The following is a 20873-nucleotide window of genomic DNA, read 5'->3' as shown; positions in this document are numbered from 1 at the left end:
GAGAAACTCTACCTGCCATATCAGTAAACAAGGATGTTATCAGTTCAGTTCAGTTCAGTCGCTCAGTCGTGTCCGACTCTCTATGACCCCATGAATCATAGCATGCCAGGCCTCCCTGTCCATCACCAACTCCCAGAGTTCACTCAAACTCATGGCCACAGAGTCGGTGATGCCATCCAGCCATCTCATTCTCTGTCGTCCCCTTCTCCTTCCGCCCCCAACCTTTCCCAGCATCAGAGTCTTTTCCACTGAGTCAACTCGTCGCATGAGGTGGCCAAAGTATTGCAGTTTCAGCTTTGGCATCAGTCCTTCCAATGAACACCCAGGATTGATCTCCTCTAGAATGGACTGGTTGGATCTCCTTGCAGTATAAGGGACTCTCAAGAATCTTCTCCAACACCACAGTTCAAAAGCATCAATTCTTCGGCGATCAGCTTTCTTCACAGTCCAACTCTCACATCCGTACATGACCACGGGAAAAACCATAGCCTTGACTAGATGGACCTTGGTTGGCAAAGTAATGTCTCTGCTTTTTAATATACTATCAAGGTTGGTCATAACTTTCCTTCCAAGGAGCAAGCGTCTTTTAATTTCATGGCTGCAATCAGCATCTGCAGTGATTTTGGAGCCCAAAAAAATAAAGTCTGACACCGTTTCCACTGTTTTTCCATCTATTTCCCATGAAGTGATGGGACCAGATGCCATGATCTTTGTTTTCTGAATGCTGAGCTTCAAGCCAACTTTTTCACTCTCCTCTTTCACTTTCATCAAGAGGCTTTTGAGTTCCTCTTCACTTTCTGCCATAAGGGTGGTGTCATCTGCATATCTGAGGTTATTGATATTTCTCCCAGCAATCTTGCTTCCAGCTTGTGCTTCTTCCAGCCCAGCGTTCCTCATGATGTACTCTGCATATAAGTTAAATAAGCAAGGTGACAATATACAGCCTTGACGTACACCTTTTCCTATTTGGAACCAGTCTGTTGTTCCATGTACAGTTCTGTTGTTTCCTGACCTGCATACAGGTTTCTCAAGAGGCAGGTCAGGTGGTCTGGGATTCCCATCTCTTTCAGAATTTTCCACAGCTTATTGTGATCCACACAATCAAAGGCTTTGGCATAGTCAATGAAGCAGAAATAGATGTTTTTCTGGAACTCTCTTGCTTTCTCCATGATCCAGCAGATGTTGGCAATTTGATCTCTGGTGCCTCTGCCTTTTCTAAAACCTGCTTGAACATCTGGGAGTTCACGGTTCACATATTGCTGAAGCCTGGCTTGGAGAATTTTGAGCATGACTTTACTAGCGTGTGAGATGAGTGCAATTGTGCAGTAGTTTGAGCATTCTTTGGCATTGCCTTTCTTTGGGATTGGAATGAAGACTGACCTTTTCCAGTCCTGTGGCCACTGCTGAGTTTTCCAAATTTGCTGGCATATTGAGTGCAGCACTTTCACAGCATCATATTTCAAGATTAATTGCAGCCCTCAATGTGAGCTGGTGAGCCTTGAGAAAACTCGGTATGTGAAAACATAAGATACTGGCCCCAGATAGTTGAAGTGCATATCAAAGTAATGATTTCAGTGAACCCAGACCCTTGTATCATCCCACACATAGAAAAGAGCTAAATGCCTTAACTAGGGACATACAGTCTTCTTAATTTACAAATCTCTTGATGTTTTTTGATGTTCAGACTACCTGCCCTTTGATGCAAAACTTCTATATAACCTGACACTCTCCACACTTCCTTGGAGCAGTTCTCTTAGGGTTACTTGAGATGCTGCCTCCTGGGCTTAGAATCCTACAAATCCCCACCAAATAAAATGTAGCTCTCAACTTTAGGTTGTGGATTTTTTGTTTGTTTGTTTACAGTTATGGTGACCACAAAGAGACCAGAGCAGATTCCTCTTCTTTGCCTGAATTCTACAAGTATCTGGAACCTTGGTACCAGCAGAGACCTCTTGTGCCCATCTTCCTCCTCAGGGAGTCCAGATGAATTTGGGTGAGTCTCTCCTGGTTCTAGGATCTCCCATCATTGGATGATAATACTAAATTTTATTTGATAGGGGAATAGGCTATCCTTGAAGTATCCTTAATTTCAAGAAGTACTTGGGTTATCCTCAGTAGAAAGGTTGGGAAGATTTTGCTCAGTTTATGCATCGAGTAAAGACTACAGAACACTCTTGAGAGTCCCTAGGACAGCAAGGAGATCAAACCAGTCAATCCTAGGGGAAATCTCCCCTAAATACTCATTGGAAGGACTGATGCTGAAACTGAAACTCCAATACTTTGGCCACCTCATGAGAATAGCCGACTCACTGGAAAAGACCCTGATACTGGAAAAGACTGAAGGCAAAGGAGAAGAAGGCGGCAGAGGATGAGATGGCTGGATTCAATGGACATGAACTTGGGCGAACTCTGGGAGATGGTGAGAGACAGGGAGGACTGGTGTGCTGTGATCCATAGGGTCACAAAGAGTCAAGACATGACTTAACAACTTTGAACAACAACAACCCATTGAGTGGGTTATCCTCAACGTAAAAGACACTGCTGCTGCTGCTAAGTCACGTCAGTCGTGTCTGACTCTGTGTGACCCCATAGACGGCAGCCCACCAGGCTCCCCTCCCTGGGATTCTCCAGGCAAGAACACTGGAGTGGGTTGCCATTTCCTTCTCCAGTGCAAGAAAGTGAAAAGTGAAAGTGAAGTTGCTCAGTCATGTCCGACTCTTCGCCACCCCATGATTGCAGCCTACCAGGCTCCGCTATCCATGGGATTTTCCAGGCAAGAATACTGGAGTGGGTGTGCCATTGCCTTCTCCAATATTCCCATACAAAATAAAAACTTTAAATTAAAATAAACCCAACAGAGCTGGCAATTCTGCAATCTGATCACCCATGGTAGTCTTAGGTGCCACCAGGAGAACCCAAGATACATAAGATGGGGCTCAAACAACTCTGGGGCCAAGCCTAGAGGAGTCAAGTTCTCAAACCTGGCTCAATACATTGAGAGCACTGGCTCAATACACTATCATCACTAGCAATTTTAGTTTGATAAACCGACTTCAGAATGAGAAATAAAGATTTCAAAAACAAACAAACAATAAATTGCCAAACTTCATCTAATACTCCAGTCAGGATAATGTACATACAAACCTTACATTTACTTAATTGGAAATTAAAGAAAATCATGCCCTAAGAAGTGAGGAAACTCTTTTATCCTACATGAAGTTAAATTAAAAAGCTGGCTTGATAAAAATATCTTCAGAATTCTGTTTTTAAATAAAGGCCTTCTAATGGGAAACTTTCATTCCTCTGTGTCTTTCGGATTTAAATGTTCTACCAGATCTTCCTAGGATGTTCTGTGTATGTGTGTGCTTGTATGTATGTGTTTTAGATATCTGACCTCTTCTATATTTAACAAATAATAATTAGTTTTTGGCTGTGTTGGGTCTTTGTTGCTTTGCCTGGGTTTTCTGCAGTTGCATCAGGGGGAACTACTCTCTAGCTGTGGTGCCCTGGCTTCTCTCATTGTGGAACACTGGACTCTAGCTGTGTGGATGGGCTTCAGGAGTTGCAGGAGGCGGGCGCAACAGTTGAGGCTCACCCGGTCTTAGCTGCTCCTGGCATGGGCAAATCTTCCTGAACCAGGAATCGAACCATTGTCCCCTGCGTTGGCAGGCGGATTCACTGTGCCACGAGTGAAGTCTCTCCTTGAGCCTTTAGTTGACTTCTCAACCTTGCCCTCAATCCTGCTTTTTAAAACAGTATTTACATAACATATTGCATACGAATTTGCTCATTTGTTTAGTTTACCCCCATTCTCAATCCCATCGCCAGCTTCAAGAAAACTTATTGCCATACCCCAGACTCTGCAACAGCGCCTGGTACACAGACGGTACTTGGATAAGTAAATTTGCTTGGCAGGCTGGAAAGAACGAGTTAATGTAAAAGGAGGGCTACGGTCTACTTCTAGGTCACAAGCTCTTCAGACTTCGCGTGAGCGCCACCTCTCGGGAGCCAATTTGGTCGAGAAAAAAGAAAGTGAGTCACAGAATCTCAAGGAAAAAAATAAAACTTTTAAAATGGCGGAAGGTAGCTTGCCGAAAGAGCAGGGAAAAACAGGACTAGCAGCAGCAGGAGCTGCTCCCTAGAAAGACGCCGGGCTGTCAGGAGGAAGCGTAGGCGAGCGGTGTTCAGCAAAAGGGGCCCTCCTGCAGCCGATCTAGGCAGAAGCGTTCCGCGCGGGTGGGTGCCCGGAACCTGGAGGAGCCGGGGCGCGTTTCCGGTGCCGGCGGCCGCAGACGGCGTTGAAGCCCAGGTAGCAGGAGGGTTGGTAGGAAGAGTTCAGGCTCCTGAGAGGAAAGGGAAACGAGTGGAGTCTGGAAAGGAGGAGGGGAAGAGGTGGGACTTGTTCTGCTCAGAGAGGGATCGGATGGGAGGGAAGCGCCTGACGACTGGTCCAAACCTGTCAGCTCACGTCCTACGCCACGTGGACTTACCTTTGTCCGTGGCTGCCTTTCCGCGACTGTAGGGGTTGTGTCTTGTTTCTGGGCAGCAATAAATGACTCACTCTAGTACTCTTGTCTGGAAAATCCCATGGACAGGGGAGCCTGGCGGATTAAAATCCACACGGTCGCAAAGAGTGGGACACGACTGAGCATGTACCTACACATACACACAATGAATGACAGCTGTGTGTGTCAGGTGTATGTCCATAGGGACTGTTTGTGGCTCTTTAGTCCCATCGGGAATCGGTGCTTATCTTAAGCTTCCATTAGGAGTTCTCCGCCAGTTTTTGGGCTTTGTCTCTTTTTCTTGGAGGTGCAGGGTGATTATCATTTAAGAGATTTTCTTTGCTCTTATTGAGTGTTACGCCCTGTGGCTAGGTAGCAGGACAGACACAGAAGTAAACCATCCCTATTATAGATGCAGCCGGCCAGTGGAAAGACAGATAAACAGAAAATTCAGATATATTGTTACAGTGCTGTAATAAGAGGTCAGCAGCAAAGTACAGGAAGAGAGAGCCAGAAAGTGGTCCTGCTAGCCAGAGGGATTGTCTTTCAAGAGAAGAGGACTGCTTTCTCATCTTGTGGAAAAGGATCAGTTTCTGAGCCCAGTCTTCTCTGTAAAAGGAAAAGTCTAGAGTCGGTTCTCTCTAGGCTTCCTTCTAGTGTGATGTCCCATGTCAGATATCACTCATGGTTTTAGTGCCTCCACAACCCACCATTTATTGGTTAGTCAGAATATGTTTTATGTCTCATGACATAGCATCAGTTGCATAGGGTTGGGTGATCTGGATTTTGGTCCTCATTCTGGTGCTCTGAATCTGTTTCCTCATTTGTAAAAGGAGATTGTAATGAAAGAATCTCTAATACCCCTTCTAGGTCTAAAACCATGACTGTGGCAGTAGGTCAAACCACATTTCAGACTGCCCTTTACATGATCACTGCGGTTTCCCTCATCTGGATAGCTGAGAAAGACAGTGTCTTTTAAAAAAATCTCCTGCCTTCGTTCTGCCACAGTATTGGGTACACAATACTGTGTTAGTTTGAAAACTGGCTCCTGTACACAGAAGGAAAGGAAGACAAAAGAAAGGCCAACCACTCAGATTGGTCTGTGGCAGGTGTAGTGAGCAACAGAGTTTGAGGCCTATCTTGGGTGGTTGCAAGATGAGTAGATCTCTACTCTTGTCCACCAGAATTTTAAACTTATATATAGAGGCCTTAGCTAGGTACAGTCACATGGTTCAGTTCAGATGGTCTCAACAACCCCTTACTCTCTCAAGGCTGCTGTCCTTGGAACAGTCCCTAATGTGAGGACTACTGTCCTCAGAGTGTAAATCCCAAGGACAGGGGCGGGGGTGAGGAGCTTGCAATTGCTGGGATCAGCTGGAGTGTCAACTGATGGTCAAAACCTCCTCCAGTACTCCATCCCTTGTGACCAGCTCTTACAATCTTACCCCTTCTCCTTCTGCAGGGTCAGAAGTGTGCCCTGAGAAGTCAGCAAGTGGTTCTGCCACGTGGAGGTGGCTTGTTTGGCAGCTGTCTGACTGCAGTGGAGGCAGATGCCACAGCAACCATATAAAGGCACATTCAAGAGAAAAGACAGATTAAGATGATTCTCAAAATAAATAACAGTTTTCTCCATCAACAGCCTCATAATTTGAACCATTGATTTACTAAGTCCCCTTATGAGGCTGTAATAATGTCCAAGGCTATTCTGTTTTAGAGGACAGCTTTTCTCATTAAAGATTATTTTAGTATTCAGTTAAGACAGGCTTTGCACACTGTCATTTAAGACTTGCTGGATGAACTGAGTAAGGGCCTAGGAGTGCCCACATTTCTAGAGACAGTGGACTGGTGGTAGGGTGCTCATCTGCTACAAATGGATAGGTCGTTTAGTCATTGTGAGGGTTTGAGCCGTGGCAGAGGTGGGTAGATGGAACTTATTCTTAACAACCCCTTCGAAGGAAGCGAAATTCTTTCCGTGATGTGCTGTTCCTTTGTGAGAAGCTCTGCCCAGAGGAGAACAGTGCTAGAAGCTGTTGCTCTGTCGAGTGTATTGGGTTTCTGCCCTCTTCCAGAATCCTAGGGGTATTCTCCTTCTCTGCCACAGTGCCCAACTCAGACCTTCCGGAGTTACAGGTACATCTAACTCAAATGGTAGCCCAGCTTGGGAGATGCCCAGAGCTTTAATTTGCTTCACTAGTATTTTTTGCCATCTCAAAGGCAAAATAATCTGCTGCTCTAATAAGACTGCTGCTGTAATCCCCGGTCCCACGTATGCCTTCTCTTTACCATGTGATATAAGGGATGGAGGCACTGTGCCAGCTGGGGAGTAAAAGTCCTCCAAAACCCCCAAATTCCTACAAAGGCTTGTACCTGTTTCACGTTCTTAGGGGTTGGATAAGCTTGTACCTTATCAGTGACAACTTCTGGGACAATTTATCCGACCAAAGGACTGCCAAAAACTTTACCAAGGTGTCTGGGCCTTGAATTTTCTGTGAATGCACTGCCCACCTTCTCCCTCATGGACGTTCCGACAAAGCCTGCAGAGTGTCCTACAGCAGCGGCAAGTCAATACATGTTAACATTATCATATCATTGATGTAATGGACCTGTTTTATCAGAGTGGGGAAAGGAAACAGGGACAAATCTTGGGCTGTCACCCTATGGCATGTGGGATTGTGCAGGTAGCCTTGGGGAAGTCCTTGAAACGTCCATTACTGCCCCTGTCACATGAAGGCAAATTGATCTTAGTTATCAGTAACTTATGCTTGTAAAAAGTTTTCCATAAATCTCCTTGAAGATGAAGCACATTAAAAGAAAATAATTTCTTTTTCACTGTACCAGGTCTTCATTTCTGTGTGTAGGCTTCTCTAGTTGCAGTATGGTGCTTGAGCTTTGCATCGCAGTGACTTCTCTAGGCTCTAGGGTATGCAGGCTCTGTAGTTGCGGCACTTGGGCTCAGTATTGTGACCCATGGAATCTAAGCACAGGCTCGGTAGTTGTGGCGTGTGGGCTCAGTTGTCTGTGGCATGTGGAATCCTGGATCAGGGGTCGAACCTGTGTGCCCTACACTGGCGGGCAGATTCCTCACCATTGGACCACTAGGGAAGTCCAAGGTGAAACACTTTTGCAGGAACAGTTTTGCCAAAACATCAGAGTAAAACAATGACTGTAAATGACACAAAAAACTTTTAAATGGCTATGGCTAAAGATCTTGTGAGAGTTCATTATAATTTTTTTTTTTTTTTTTAGCATTTAATGAGCACCTTCATATTATTAAGTTCCTGTCTTTATAATCCTGAAAGGTAGATATCATAATTCCCACTTGACAGAAAAGGAAACAGAAGCTTAGAGAAATCAAGTAATTTAAGAGAAATCAAGTAATTTACCCAAATTACCCATTACAGAGTTGGGGGGAGGTAGATCTGGGATTCAAAACCAGATCTTTTGGGGTCCATCTCTTATAATTTTCCTTTCTAAAGTCTCTAATGCATCTGCTCAAATTTCGTGAGGCAGTACGAAGTATAAAGTAAGGGGTCAGAAGCTTCTTTCCATAATTCTAGAATTTTCAAGTTCTCCCCTTTCCCTACAAATGCCAACATTCTTCCAAATCTCCTACCAACACGAAACTTGAAACCTTGGCATGTATCCCTGAAGCCTTAGAATTTAAACCTAAGAGCCAGGTTTCTCAAGAGGCAGGTCAGGTGGTCTGGGATTCCCATCTCTTTCAGAACGTTCCACAGTTTATTGTGATCGACACAGTCAAAGGCTTTGGCATAGTCAATGAAGCAGAAATAGATGTTTTTCTGAAACTCTCTTGCTTTCTCCATGATCCAGCGAATGTTGGCAATTTGATCTCTGGTGCCTCTGCCTTTTCTAAAACCTGCTTGAACATCTGGGAGTTCACGGTTTACATACTGCTGAAGCCTGGCTTGGAGAATTTTGAGCATGACTTTACTAGTGTGTGAGATGAGTGCAATTGTGCGGTAGTTTGAGCATTCTTTGGCATTGCCTCTCTTTGGGATTGGAATGAAGACTGACCTCTTCCGTCCTGTGGCCACTGCTGAGTTTTCCAAATCTGCTGGCATATTGAGTGCAGCACTTTCACAGCATCATCTTTCAAGACTTTTAATAGCTCAACTGGAATTCCATCACCTCCACTAGCTTTGTTTGTAGTGATGCTTTCTAAGGCCCACTTGACTTCACGTTCCAAGATGTCTGGCTCTAGGTCAGTGATCACGTTATCGTGATTATCTTGGTCGTGAAGATCTTTTTTGTACAGTTCTTCTATGTATTCCTGCCACCTCTTCTTAATATCTTCTGCTTCTGTTAGGTCCATACCATTTCTGTCCTTTATCGAGCCCATCTTTGCATGAAATGTTCCCTTGAAATCTCTAATTTTCTTGAAGAGATCTCTTGTTTTTCCTATTCTGTTGTTTTCCTCTATTTCTCTGCATTGATCACTGAGGAAGTCTTTTTTATCTCTCCTTGCTATTCTTTGGAACTCTGCATTCAGATGCTTATATCTTTCCTTTTCTCCTTTGCTTTTCGCCTCTCTTCTTTTCACAGCTATTTGTAAGGCCTCCTCAGACAGCCATTTTGCTTTTTTGCATTTCTTTTCCATGGGGATGGTCTTGGTCCCTGTCTCCTGTACAATGTCACGAACCTCCGTCCAGAGTTCATCAGGCACTCTATCAATCAGATCTAGTCCCTTAAATCTATTTCTCACTTCCACTGTATAATCATAAGGGATTTGATTGAGGTCATATCTGAATGGTCTAGTGGTTTTCCCTACTTTCTTCAATTTAAGTCTGAATTTTGCAATAAGGAGTTCATGATCTGAGCCACAGTCAGCTCCTGGTCTTGTTTTCGCTAACTGTATACAGCTTCTCCATCTTTGGTTGCAAAGAATATAATCAATCTGATTTCGGGGTTGACCATCTGGTGATGTCCATGTGTAGAGTCTTCTCTTGTGTTGTTGGAAGAGGGTGTTTGCTATGACCTGACTTGCCTCTTGAGAAACCTTGCCCGTGAGGTGCAGGTGCTGACACAGAGCTGTTTGCCAGGCACACACCCAGTCGGGATCCTTCAGGTCACAGTAGCAGTAATAAAGTAGCACCTCCCCTTCATCGTTGCCCTGGCCACTTTTCAGCTCATCAGGATTAAAGCAGCTTATATCAGGGAGCCAAGTAGATACTTCTTGGTTACGGGTAAGGTCGTCTTTGAAAGGGTTCCTTCTGTCTGCAGACTCAAGACTCTTGGAGGTGCTCGATGTCACAGCCAGCTGCTTTAAAACAGAAGCAGTCTCATGGCAAATCTCATCAGCATGTTGTGTTGACACGTGTCTGTGGATGCTGGTTGGATCTGTAAATAGTTGCTGACAGCATTTCCACCATTTTTCTTTACATTCACAAGGAGGTGCTGGAACTTCTTTAGTTTTAACGAAAAGGGCAAATGCTGTGAACATGGCAGCAGCCTGGTGTCTCACCAGCACTCCACTCCCTGGAGGACAACCTTGATGAGTTACTTCTGGATGTATCTACATTAACTGTACCTACATGATCCTGAAACGTCAACAGCAATTTTACCTTTTTCTTTGCAAATGAGTATTTCTTCTTTGTACTGATATCTAACTCTGCTTTGAGACGGCTACTGGGATTGATAAGACTCGTGTCTTTCAAATCCAGGTCTGAAAACCTTAAAACACAGGCCTCCAGGTCATCATCTCCTTGGTCTGGTGAAGTGGAAGAAGGCATCTGGTTTGGCTCCAGCTGTGGTAGGTTCCTTTCTGCTAACTGTCACCCGCCCGTCCTGATCCTTTCTCAGCTCTCTCTTCACCGAGCGGTCTCCGCCTAGCAATTGCCACCGCTCGCAGCCCTCGCACTCCCCGAGAGTTCATTATAATTTAATTGACAAGGAAATGTAATATTTTTTTTGACACACATTTTTAAATTATAGTTGATAATATTATATCAAGACAGCATTCTACCAAGACATAGCAGATTTTTAGAAATTTCATACAAATATACCTCAAAGAAAGTTTAACATCACTTATTTGACAGTGCTTCCCATATAATTTAATATATTAAATAGGCTAATTATTTTAATATCTCTCTTTTATAATGAAAGAGAATATATCTTTTGAATTGTTCTAGAGGCTCTCTGGAAAATCCCAAAGTTAGTTCTAGGTCAACAAAACTTTATTTAGGAATAGATTTTTGAAGAGCTTATCACAAATATCAAAAGGTTTTAAAACACGATTAAATAGGATCTTAGGTCACTGTGAATTAATAGTTATCTATTTAACTTAAGTTACAAAGACTCCAAAGGCAACTACAGAAAGTTACATAATTGTTTAAAAAAAAACCCAAAAAACTTAGCCCTTTTAATAGAAAATACTCAGAGAAGTACACCCCAAAACTCATAAGAGAAAACTTTCATTCTTTCTCTGTCTCTTGAAATTGTAAATCTTATCATGTATTTGAAATGTAAATATCACAGGAGGTAACTAAAACATTGCCCACAGATTGAAGAGGATGGGGAGGGGTGTGAACACAGTCTGCTATAGGACCCCCCTCCCACAAAATCTTGTCCTCCGCGTCCATCAAAGGCAAGTAGAAAAACATTTTTTGTACTTATCTTGAGTAATCAAAGACCTGAGAAGATAACATGAAGCACAAGAAATTATTTTGGTAAAACACAGAATCTTTTTTTTCCAGGCAAGTTACTCAAAAGGTAAAGAAAAGCTTCTCACAGTCCCACAAGAAACAGACGAGTAGTCCAGCAAAACTTTGTCCTTTGTCCTTTGAAAGAAAATTGTTTCAGCTTTACATAAGTACACTATTGATATCAAAGCTTATTTTTCTTTAGGCCAACTAAATAGAGCTTTTTTACAAATTGTTTTTGACAATACTCTCTGGAGACAGAAAAATATCACCTATATTTATAACATACATCCATAGACATATGAAATACAGATAGACACAAACAAAGAATCCATAGCTGTCTCTCCAGAACTTTAGCCGTGAATCAGGTATCCACTCACATGGCTAAAGCCTTTTACTAATATTTGTAGAGAAGACTTTAAAAATTTGGGAATTTCCTGGAGGTACAGTGGTTAGGACTCCATGCTTCCACTGCAGGGGGCATGAGTTCAGTCTCTGGTTGGAGAGCTAGGATCACTCAAGCCTCGCAGCACAGGCCAAAAAAGATTTTTTTGTACTTGCCTTTGATGGACACTGAAGATTAGATTTTGTGGGAGGGCGGTCCTATAGCAAACTGTTTTCGCACTCCTCCCCACCCTTTTTCTTCAATCTGTGGGCAGTGTTTTAATTATCTTCTGTGATATTTATATTTCAAACACATGGTAAGATTTACAATTTTAAGAGACAGAGAAAGAATGCAAGTTTTCTCTTAGGAGTTTTGGGGTGTATTTCTCTATTATTAAATCTAGGGTAATTACTGATTGCAATTTTTCTTTGTATTAGGGGTTGGACAGCGTGGAGTGCTTCATCTGTTTCGTTGTCAATCACCACAACATCCTCCCCTTGTGCTTCTCACTTTCCCAGGGATTCTGTCTCTTAGTGTCCTAATCAGGCTTTGTCACAGCACTTGGACATTAATCTGCAGCAGCTTGTGCTCTCCCAGCTTTGCTATATAAAAGCTAAGGTCTCCAACTATCAGCCTGCTCTTTCATCTTGTCTCCCAGCCCCAGAACTGGCAGAGCAGTGGATACCTGCATGTTCTTCTCTAACTTCAGCTCTTCTTCCAACTAACTCAAGCTTCAGCCTCTAGTTTGTCTGTGGCCAGTGGCCTGCCCATTGTGGCGGCCATTCATTTCTCTTCTTTGTTGACTGTGTAGTTTCTCTAACAAACATGTTAAAGTAGCCAGTGTTTTCGGGGCATCCCTGTTCTCCTGTAGTGGTCCACAAGCATCAAACATACAGACCACCTTCCCCACATAGAGGTCGATGTTCAGCTTGGAGTTCCTCTAGGGATGCTTCTTTCTCAAGGCCCATTTCTTCAGTCTCTTGGCTGGCTCACCAATTGTTAGTTCACAAACTGGCCCTGTACGCAGAGGGCAAGGAGAGACCAAAGAGGCAGACCACTCTAGGTTGGAAGGTGGCAGTTTTAATAAGACAGGGAACATACACATGAGGCTTATCTTGGCTGATTGCATTGTACCCACCCACCAGAATCTTAAAATTTATATAGAGGCCTTAACTGGGTTCAGTCACATGTTCTGCGCAGATGGTCTCAATAACACCTTACCTCTCTCAAAGCTGCATCCTTGGAATGGCTCCTGCTATGGGAACAGTGTATAAAGTATATATTCCAAGGACAGGAGAGGGAGTGAGGAGCCTCTGATCGCCTGGGTCCAGATTGAGCGTGAAATGGCAGTCACATCCTCTTGATATGCCTTAACAGAAGCTCATTAAATCAAATGAAATACCAATTATAACCCCGGCTTTTCAACCCTTCCCCACTCTGGGATATTAATTCATAGATGAGGGGACTGAGGTGGAATTAGGTTTTTACTAGAGAGTCCCGGAATTGATGTCACAGATTTAAACCAGCTTTATGGGATAATCTGCTTGAGAAGGATACTGATGTAGGCAGGATATTCAGTGTTGTTTCCTTCCTCCACCTGTCTATCCCCAGGACCATGGCCAACAGCGAGCGCACCTTCATTGCTATCAAGCCCGATGGAGTCCAGCGAGGCCTCATGGGAGAAATAATCAAGCGTTTTGAGCAAAAGGGATTCCGTCTTGTTGCCATGAAATTCATGCGGGTAAGTGGACTTCATTCTTGCTGTTTCTGTTACTTCATAGAAATAGGGGAACACCGTAGGTCAGCCTCTCTCTTTCTCCCTTCAGATCATTTTAGACTTCTCCATTTAGGGTGAACAAATGTCCTGAAACGGTGGCCTCTCCACTGAATCTTGGAACAAAGCGAGTTATTCAGAACTTTGAGAAGTAGCCTCCGTTTTCTCTTGGCAATGCAGAGTTCCACATATTACTGTAGCACAGTGATTTCTGACTCAAAGCCCTGGGCCTGTTTGAACTGCTGATCTTGAGCTTCCTGAGCAGATCATTTTAGAGACTCCCCCACCCTCACCTTTGCCCCCACCACCCCCACCATTTGAGGCAAATTGTTTTCTAGCACGGAAGTCTTTTTATCACTGTTTACCACCTACCTGGTCTCTAGCATGTATTAGGCGCTATCGGGGCATATAGGGGAAAGTTGTGGTTGCGCCCTTGGGGAGGCCCACCTGAAACAACAGAGAGCAGACACACTTGCAAGATACCTGCAAAGCAATATTTCAAAAACTCCAAAGGATCGATTGGCCAAGAACCCTTCTTCAACAGATCTGGGAAATAAGAACTTAAATTCTCAAAGCAAATACATTAGGGGATCATATTTTTCTTCCCCTATTAAGAGTCAACTTTAGTGAACGAATCAGAGAAAAAGAGTCAACTTTGGACTTTCCCAGTGCATTTTATTTTCTAGCTGCGCTGCATGGCTTGTGGGATCTTGGTTCCCTGACCAGGGAATGAACCTCAGCCCTGGCAGTAAAAGCATCAAATTCTAGCCACTGGGCTGCCAGGGAATTCCCTGTCTAGTGCATTTTAAATTTAGTTTGATTTGCACTATAGTTCCTATGTGATGTTGTAGAAGAGTGTGTTAATATACAAGGGAGCAGACTGATGTTAATGCTGAGAGGATAGCATGATAGAATGATTAGAGCCAGGTATTGGACTAGCAGTGCTTTCCAGCGAGTTTGTGTATTGAATTAGGTTTTGAAGGTAATGTGAAATCAAAGTATTATTGATCAGATATTTACCATGTGTTGGGCACATGTGTTTTCTCACTAGCTCTCATGACAACCCAGAGAAGTACTTATTTCTGTTCCCATGGTTGTTAACGATAAGGAAGCTAACTGAGGCTTGGAGAGTTTAAGTAATGTGTGGTTACCCTGTCAGTGATGTAGCTAGGATTTTAACTCAGGGCTCTCTGACCTGTAAGTGCATACATTTTATCCTTTACACTGTTTCCTATCAAGGGCTTGGACTTGGTGAAGAATGGGAGGAGGGATAGCTGCCATGAGCCTACAGGGTTATTTAAATCTGATGTGGAGGAAAGTGAAAGAAAACTTGAGTTCCCTCCCACCTGCCCCCCCACCACACACAAAAAAGCCAGCACCAATTAATAGAATTAAAAGAATGTTGGTAAGGGAAGGTCATCACTCGAAGTCTACCGTTTGGATTGAAGGGATGGGTCAGGATGAGTACTAATGGGGTGATGATGTGGCTGTGTAATTTTACTTTGGCAAGAGACGATCAACGGGGCTGAACGATAGCATGTTCAGGATGTGCTTTTTGGCAGCAAATCCCCACGTTTGTGTGTATCACTGAAGTGTGCAGCATTCTGTATGAAGCAGTGCTACAGAACTGGGAAAACTAAGGGATCTCATTAGACCCTTAACGAGCATGTGAGTGGTAGCAGAGAGGAAACACAGGTGAGTCGAGTTGGCATTGCTAAGCAGATGGTTTGCTCTCTATAACTAGTCTGATTTGTTCTCAGATACCAGCCTTGCAATGTAAAAGATTTATTCTTTAGTGAAATGACTTATTGTTAGATGGCATGCACTTTTGGGTGGTTTGCAATACCTGTGGAAATTGCATGGTCACTGCACTGGACCTTTGTTATTTTTTAAATGTGATGAGAAATGGCCTGGTTCAATTTGCTTTTCATCCAATGCTGATACCACCTCCCTCTAAGATTTTAGTTGAGGATTGTTTGGGAATGGAAATTGATTGTATTGTTAGTTTTCCTGTGTAAAATACCATGGCTGGATTCAGTTCCAATGTTCTGTAATTTTATGCTGATCAATCAAGGACAATAGGGGAAAATTGGTACAAAGCTGAAGCACTTATCGTCCCTGTCACTTCTTCCTTTGGTAAGTTAAGTGAATTAGATTATTATAGAACAAGTGAGCTGAGAGCTCATGTTTTAAATGGCAGGATGGGTGAGTGGGAAATAACTAAATTGCTGGTTCTCAAATAGTTTGGGAATGAAATTTCTCTCTGTATCTCATGGGCTAGGCTTCTGAAGACCTTCTCAAGGAGCACTATATTGACCTGAAGGACCGTCCATTCTTTGCTGGCCTGGTGAAATATATGCACTCAGGGCCAGTGGTTGCCATGGTAAGTGTACATGTTTGGGATGATGACACAAATGGCTCAGTTGGGAGCAAAGAGTGAATATTGTGATTCCTGCTCCTAATGCCAGGTCTTCACTGATGCAAGGATGCTGAGCCTGGGGCATTGGACAATTAGAGTATGAGTTTTCTGACTCACCAAAGGCAAAATACATTTGCTGGGTGAGCTGAAGACTCAAATCTGGGAGACATCAGGAGAGATATGCCTGATTGTAAGTAAGCTCCTGGATGTAGAGAGACTGTGTCTTATTTATTGTAATAATTCTTCTCTGAATATGTATTGGTTGTCATCTTTGTGCCAGGCTCTTTTTTAGATACTGAGGATATAATCATGAATGAGACAAAAATAGGTAACTGTTTTCATAGCTTTCCTTGCCTACATATCCTGAAAAGGGAGGATGGGCAGATAATAAAGAAACCAAAAATCATACATATCAGCAAATGATTAGTGATGCACAGAAATGAAATAAGATGACGTAATGGGAAGTGACCACATTAGACTGAGTGGTCAAGAAACAGGATTTTCAAACTGAGATCTGCATGAGAAGGAGCCGGCTATGCACAAATTTACAGTGAAGAACATTCTCAACCAAGAAAATAGCATGTGCAAAGGACCTGGGGTGGGGAACTTTTTGAAGTACAGAAGGACGTTTGGAATAGATGAAACCTGGTGGGTGAAAGGGAAGGTTGGGTGAGATTAATTCAGTGGCAGATGCAGAGGCCAGATTATGTGCGGCTGTCTTGGCCCTGTACTTCATGACTGCTGGGAGGCTGTAGGAGTTTCTTACACTTGGTGTTTTAAAAAGGTCACTCTGGCTGCTGTGTCAAGAAGATAGTAGAAAAGCAAGAGGAGTGCAAGAAGACCAATATTCCCAGTGCTGGAACACTCAGATGCCCCATAAATACTTGTTCAGTGAATGAATGTCATTTTATGGGAGTCTTTTATTTTTTATTTTCTTTTTGAATTAATAGTTTTCAGATTTTCTGCTGAGATTGGTTTTTTTCCTTAACCATATCTTGTTTTGTCCTTGGAGGTCTGGGAGGGACTGAATGTTGTGAAGACAGGTCGAGTGATGCTTGGGGAGACCAACCCTGCGGACTCCAAGCCTGGGACCATCCGTGGGGACTTTTGCATCCAAGTTGGCAGGTAGGGGTTGTTGCATTTTACTCTTTTCTAAAATCCAAGTTAGGTGCAGTAAGAATTTGGTTTTCTGCAGCTGAGGGTAGACATGATGCCATATACAGATCAATTTATAATCAGAGTTTGTTTCCCTCTTTTTAATTTGGCTTTTCTTAGTTTGGCTTCGCAGGCCCTCTGCCTTTGGTCATCATCATCACTATGGTTGTGCTTTTGCTGTGAGAGTAGAACCTGGCCAGAGTCTTCCTGAAGGCTCCCACTGCTTGCATTAGTGTTCAGATGGGCTGAACATCAGAGGGCTGGATGTGTGGAGAGAATGCTTTATCCTTACTTTGATGGCAATTATAGGTTTCTTCTTTTGACAAGGAATAATGTACATGGAGCTTTGTTTTTTTATCCTGCTCTTGTGGCTGTAGGCTTTCTGGCAATGGGAATGAGGGGAGCTCCTGGGCAGTTTAATCCTGGTTTTGGCCATCTCTTTCCCCATCCAGGAACATTATCCATGGCAGTGATTCCGTGGAGAGTGCAGAGAAGGAGATTGCCTTGTGGTTTCACCCTGAGGAACTGGTGAATTACAAGAGCTGTGCTCAGAACTGGATCTATGAGTGACTTGGAAGTAGACCACAATGCTTGTCCCATGCTAGTTTCCCTCCCTCCTGCAGGCAAGGACCAGGCCATTGCAAACCTGGTCATTTCTGAGAACTTGCTTTTCATTTGGAGGGAAACTCTTGGAGCTGTGGGTGCTCCATGTACAGTGTTATATGCTGTCATCAGATTAAAATGTTTCATCTCAAGGAAAGAGTCACTGAGTTACTTTTGTTTTGTTATACTGCTTTGTATTCTTTTTTTTTTTTAGATACTTGGCTAATCTAACGGAGTGTAAATACAATATATTTATATTGGCCTGAGAGATCATACATACATACACACACATTTTTTGCCTGTCCCTCTTTTCCCCTGCATTCTGTCCATTCTCAGCACTGAGCCAGTCAACAGCTATCTGCCAGGGATCTGCTTGGTTGCCCAAACTGTACTATATACATCGAGGATTCACTGGACATAAGAGATATTAATGTCTTTCTTGCTCTTGGGAAGCTCTCAGGGAGTCAGTGTTTGGGCGAGTGTGAGAAGTTGTAACTACTCCAGAACAGAAAAGCTATGTGGATAGTGGGCCTGGATTTCTGAGATGACCTTTAAAGATGCAGGAATTATCTTGTAAAGAGTGTTGCTTTGTTAGGATCTTGATTTGGTTGCTTTAACACAGACAAAATGGAAATGTATTTATTTTTAAGTTCGAACTGGAAATCTAATGTTGATCACTGTGACTGCAATTAACAATACTGTACTGTATACTTCAAATTTGCTAGATTGGGTAGATCTGTGTTCTCACCACAAGAGGGAGGGAGGAAGGAAATGGTAACTATGGGAAGCTATGGTTATATTAATTAGCTTGATTTTATTAGCTTGCAGGTAGATAGAGCCACAGGACCAAGTTCTGGCCAAAGAGATGTGAAAAAATGAAGATGGTAAATTTAAGGTTGGGTTGTACTTGCAAAAGAAGAGATAATCCTATTTCCCAACTTGGTGGAAGCTGGATATAGGGGTGGTAATATCTATCTTGGATTGGATGGAGGGAACTGAGTCCCTGGACCACCTTAAGGATTAGAGCTTTACGACTGTCATCACCTCTATGTACCATACCTGCTTGGATTCTGCCCCCCCACCCCACCCCCCGTCAGTTTTACTGAGGTATAATTGACAAAATTGACAAGATATTTAAAGTGTACAACATGATTTGATGTAAGTATACAAACAATATACGTTGTGAAAGGATTTATTCCATTGGGGGCCACCTTCTTTTGTGGCAACTGAGGACTAGATGTATTTCTATTTCATACAAAGAATGGTGGGGTTGGGGCGAGATAGAGTACCAGGACTTTGGGGGAATGAATATGTGTGTAGTAAGACAGGAGGGTTGTGAAATTGCGTACCTCATCTCAGGACTTAAAGAAGCTCAGGTTCTTTATGTCTCAGCACAGAAGGAATTCAGCAAGAGACAAAGGTAAGAAGTAGCTTTATTAATATGGGATGCTTGTGAAGGGTACCAGTGGGCAGGCAAGAGGGCTCTTTCCTGAGAACAAAGTGGGTTTTTTTTTAATATCAAAGGAAAAGTGGGGAGGTAGAGAATGAAGGAGGAAACAGAACAGGCTCCATTTTGAAAGCAGGACTCCATCTTGGGCCGGACTCTGGACTTTGAGCTATATACCCAGTATCTATGGAAACGACATACCAACTGGAAAACCAGACCCCCTGGATGGAAGAGCCCCAGGGCTCCTACCTAGACTCTCCCTCGCCTAAAATACCCTAATTATCTGTGTAATCAAATAGAATCATAAATTCTCTTATGCTTATTGGGGTATGACCACAGGCTTATTGATAATTGTCCACTGTTAACTACTTAGGCTGAAGGCATATGAATCACAGGTTAACTTTGATTGTATCTTTCTTTTCCTTTGTTCAGACTAGTTTCAGGAAATTTGGGGAGATGGGTTTGGGCACATACACTTAGGGTATATGAGGTTTTCACAAAAACCAGTCAGGGTCCTTGGCTAAGAAGAGACTCTGCCTGGGGCCTGCCGGTGTAATAAACTGCACTTCACTATCTGCATTGTCCTTCTGGGTGAGTTTGTTTCCCGGAAGGCATGACTACAATAAGAAGACCACTTTCTTCCTCTTCTTTCATAAATATGTTGCAGGAAAATGAGGCATAAGAGGATGGTCTTGTCCTAGGTCTTGGGATGGGCCATGAAGTGAAGGTCCTTGGTTTCGTGCAGGAAAGAATTTAAGAGCAAGCCACAGTAAAGTGAAAGCAGTTTTACTGAGAGAGATACACGTTCTGTTACTGAACTTGTGTTCATGTGCCTGATGCACAATTAGGCCAAACAATACTTAAATGTTGGAGTTTGGAGCAGAGAAAGACTTACTGCAGGACCATGCCCCTGAACCCCCTCCCCACCCCACCCCCGCCCCATTTCCCAAAAGGTTTCAGCAAAGCATTTTTAAAGGTCAGGTGAGGGAGGGGGTTGTAAGGTGTGTGATCAGCTTGTGCACAATTCTCTAGTTGGTTGATTGTGAGGTAACAGGGTGGTGTCACTAGAGTTAACAAAATCCTTAGGCTCTAGGAGACCTGGGGTCTATGTGTCCTTGGTCATCAAATAGTTAAGGGGGCTTTCACATGTGTAAAACTACTCAGGAAATGTGCCTCAGGTATTACTATCTCAGTACTTCAGAGAGGAGCTAAAGCAGAGGATACTGGGGGAAGGGTCTGTCCCAGAAGGCCCCAGGGGGGCCTGGTTGGTTACAATTCCATAGGTAATCTGTCTCAGGAGGCAAAGCAGCCCTGAGATGTGGGTGGTTAATTTTTATGGGCTGGGTATTTCATTTCCATAGGCTAAAGAGTAGAAGGAATATTCTAGTCACCTTGGAGAAGGGGTGGGGATTTCCATGATTTGGGCCACTTGCCCACTTTTTGGAGAAGGCAATGGCACCCCACTCCAGTACTCTTGCCTGGAAAATCCCATGGACGGAGGAGCCTGGTAGGCTGCAGTCCATGGGGTCGCTAAGAGTCGGACACGACTGAGCGACTTCACTTTCACTTTTCACTTTCATGCATTGGAGAAGGAAATGGCAACCCACTCCAGTGTTCTTGCCTGCAGAATCCCAGGGATGGGGGAGCCTAGTGGGCTGCCGTCTATGGGGTCGCACAGAGTCAGACACGGCTGAAGCGACTTAGCAGCAGCAGCAGCAGCAGCCCACTTTTTGGCCTTTCAGTCTTGGCCTTGGAACGGTCATGATGCCTGTATTTAAGTCATTTAGCATGCTAGTGCATTACAATGAGTATAATGAGGCTCAAGGTCTACGGAAGTTGAATCTTCCACCATTTTGGGCCTAGTCAGTTCTAACTAGTTTTTGTTGTATCCAGTTTTTTTCAAGGCTGGGTTATCATGTAAGGACT

General features: G+C 43.5%; 1 protein-coding gene across 3 annotated transcripts; it reads left to right on the top strand.

Annotated features, from left to right (window-relative positions):
* The first annotated feature begins 4182 nt into the window (after positions 1–4182).
* Positions 4183–17669, top strand: NME1 (NME/NM23 nucleoside diphosphate kinase 1). 3 transcript variants are annotated; one of them, XM_088828967.1, is made up of 6 exons: positions 4241–4309; positions 10187–10275; positions 13161–13290; positions 15605–15706; positions 16755–16867; positions 17350–17669. In XM_088828967.1, exons 3-6 carry the CDS (start codon positions 13165–13167, stop codon positions 17465–17467), a joined length of 459 nt encoding a protein of 152 aa, XP_088685093.1. In that variant the 5' UTR covers positions 4241–4309; positions 10187–10275; positions 13161–13164; the 3' UTR covers positions 17468–17669. The 3 variants fall into 3 exon arrangements, with proteins under 3 accessions (XP_088685095.1, XP_088685093.1, XP_088685094.1); XM_088828968.1 differs by having other exon boundaries at positions 4288–4392; XM_088828969.1 differs by lacking the exon at positions 10187–10275 and having other exon boundaries at positions 4183–4309.
* The last annotated feature ends 3204 nt before the right edge of the window (positions 17670–20873 follow it).

This window comes from Moschus berezovskii, chromosome 20 (genome assembly GCF_049115385.1).
Source record: "Moschus berezovskii isolate FMDL1 chromosome 20, NW_MosBer_1.0, whole genome shotgun sequence".
NCBI lineage: Eukaryota > Metazoa > Chordata > Mammalia > Artiodactyla > Moschidae > Moschus > Moschus berezovskii.
The sequence above is the reverse complement of the archived record's forward strand: the minus strand, read 5'-3'. Positions and strand labels throughout refer to the sequence as shown.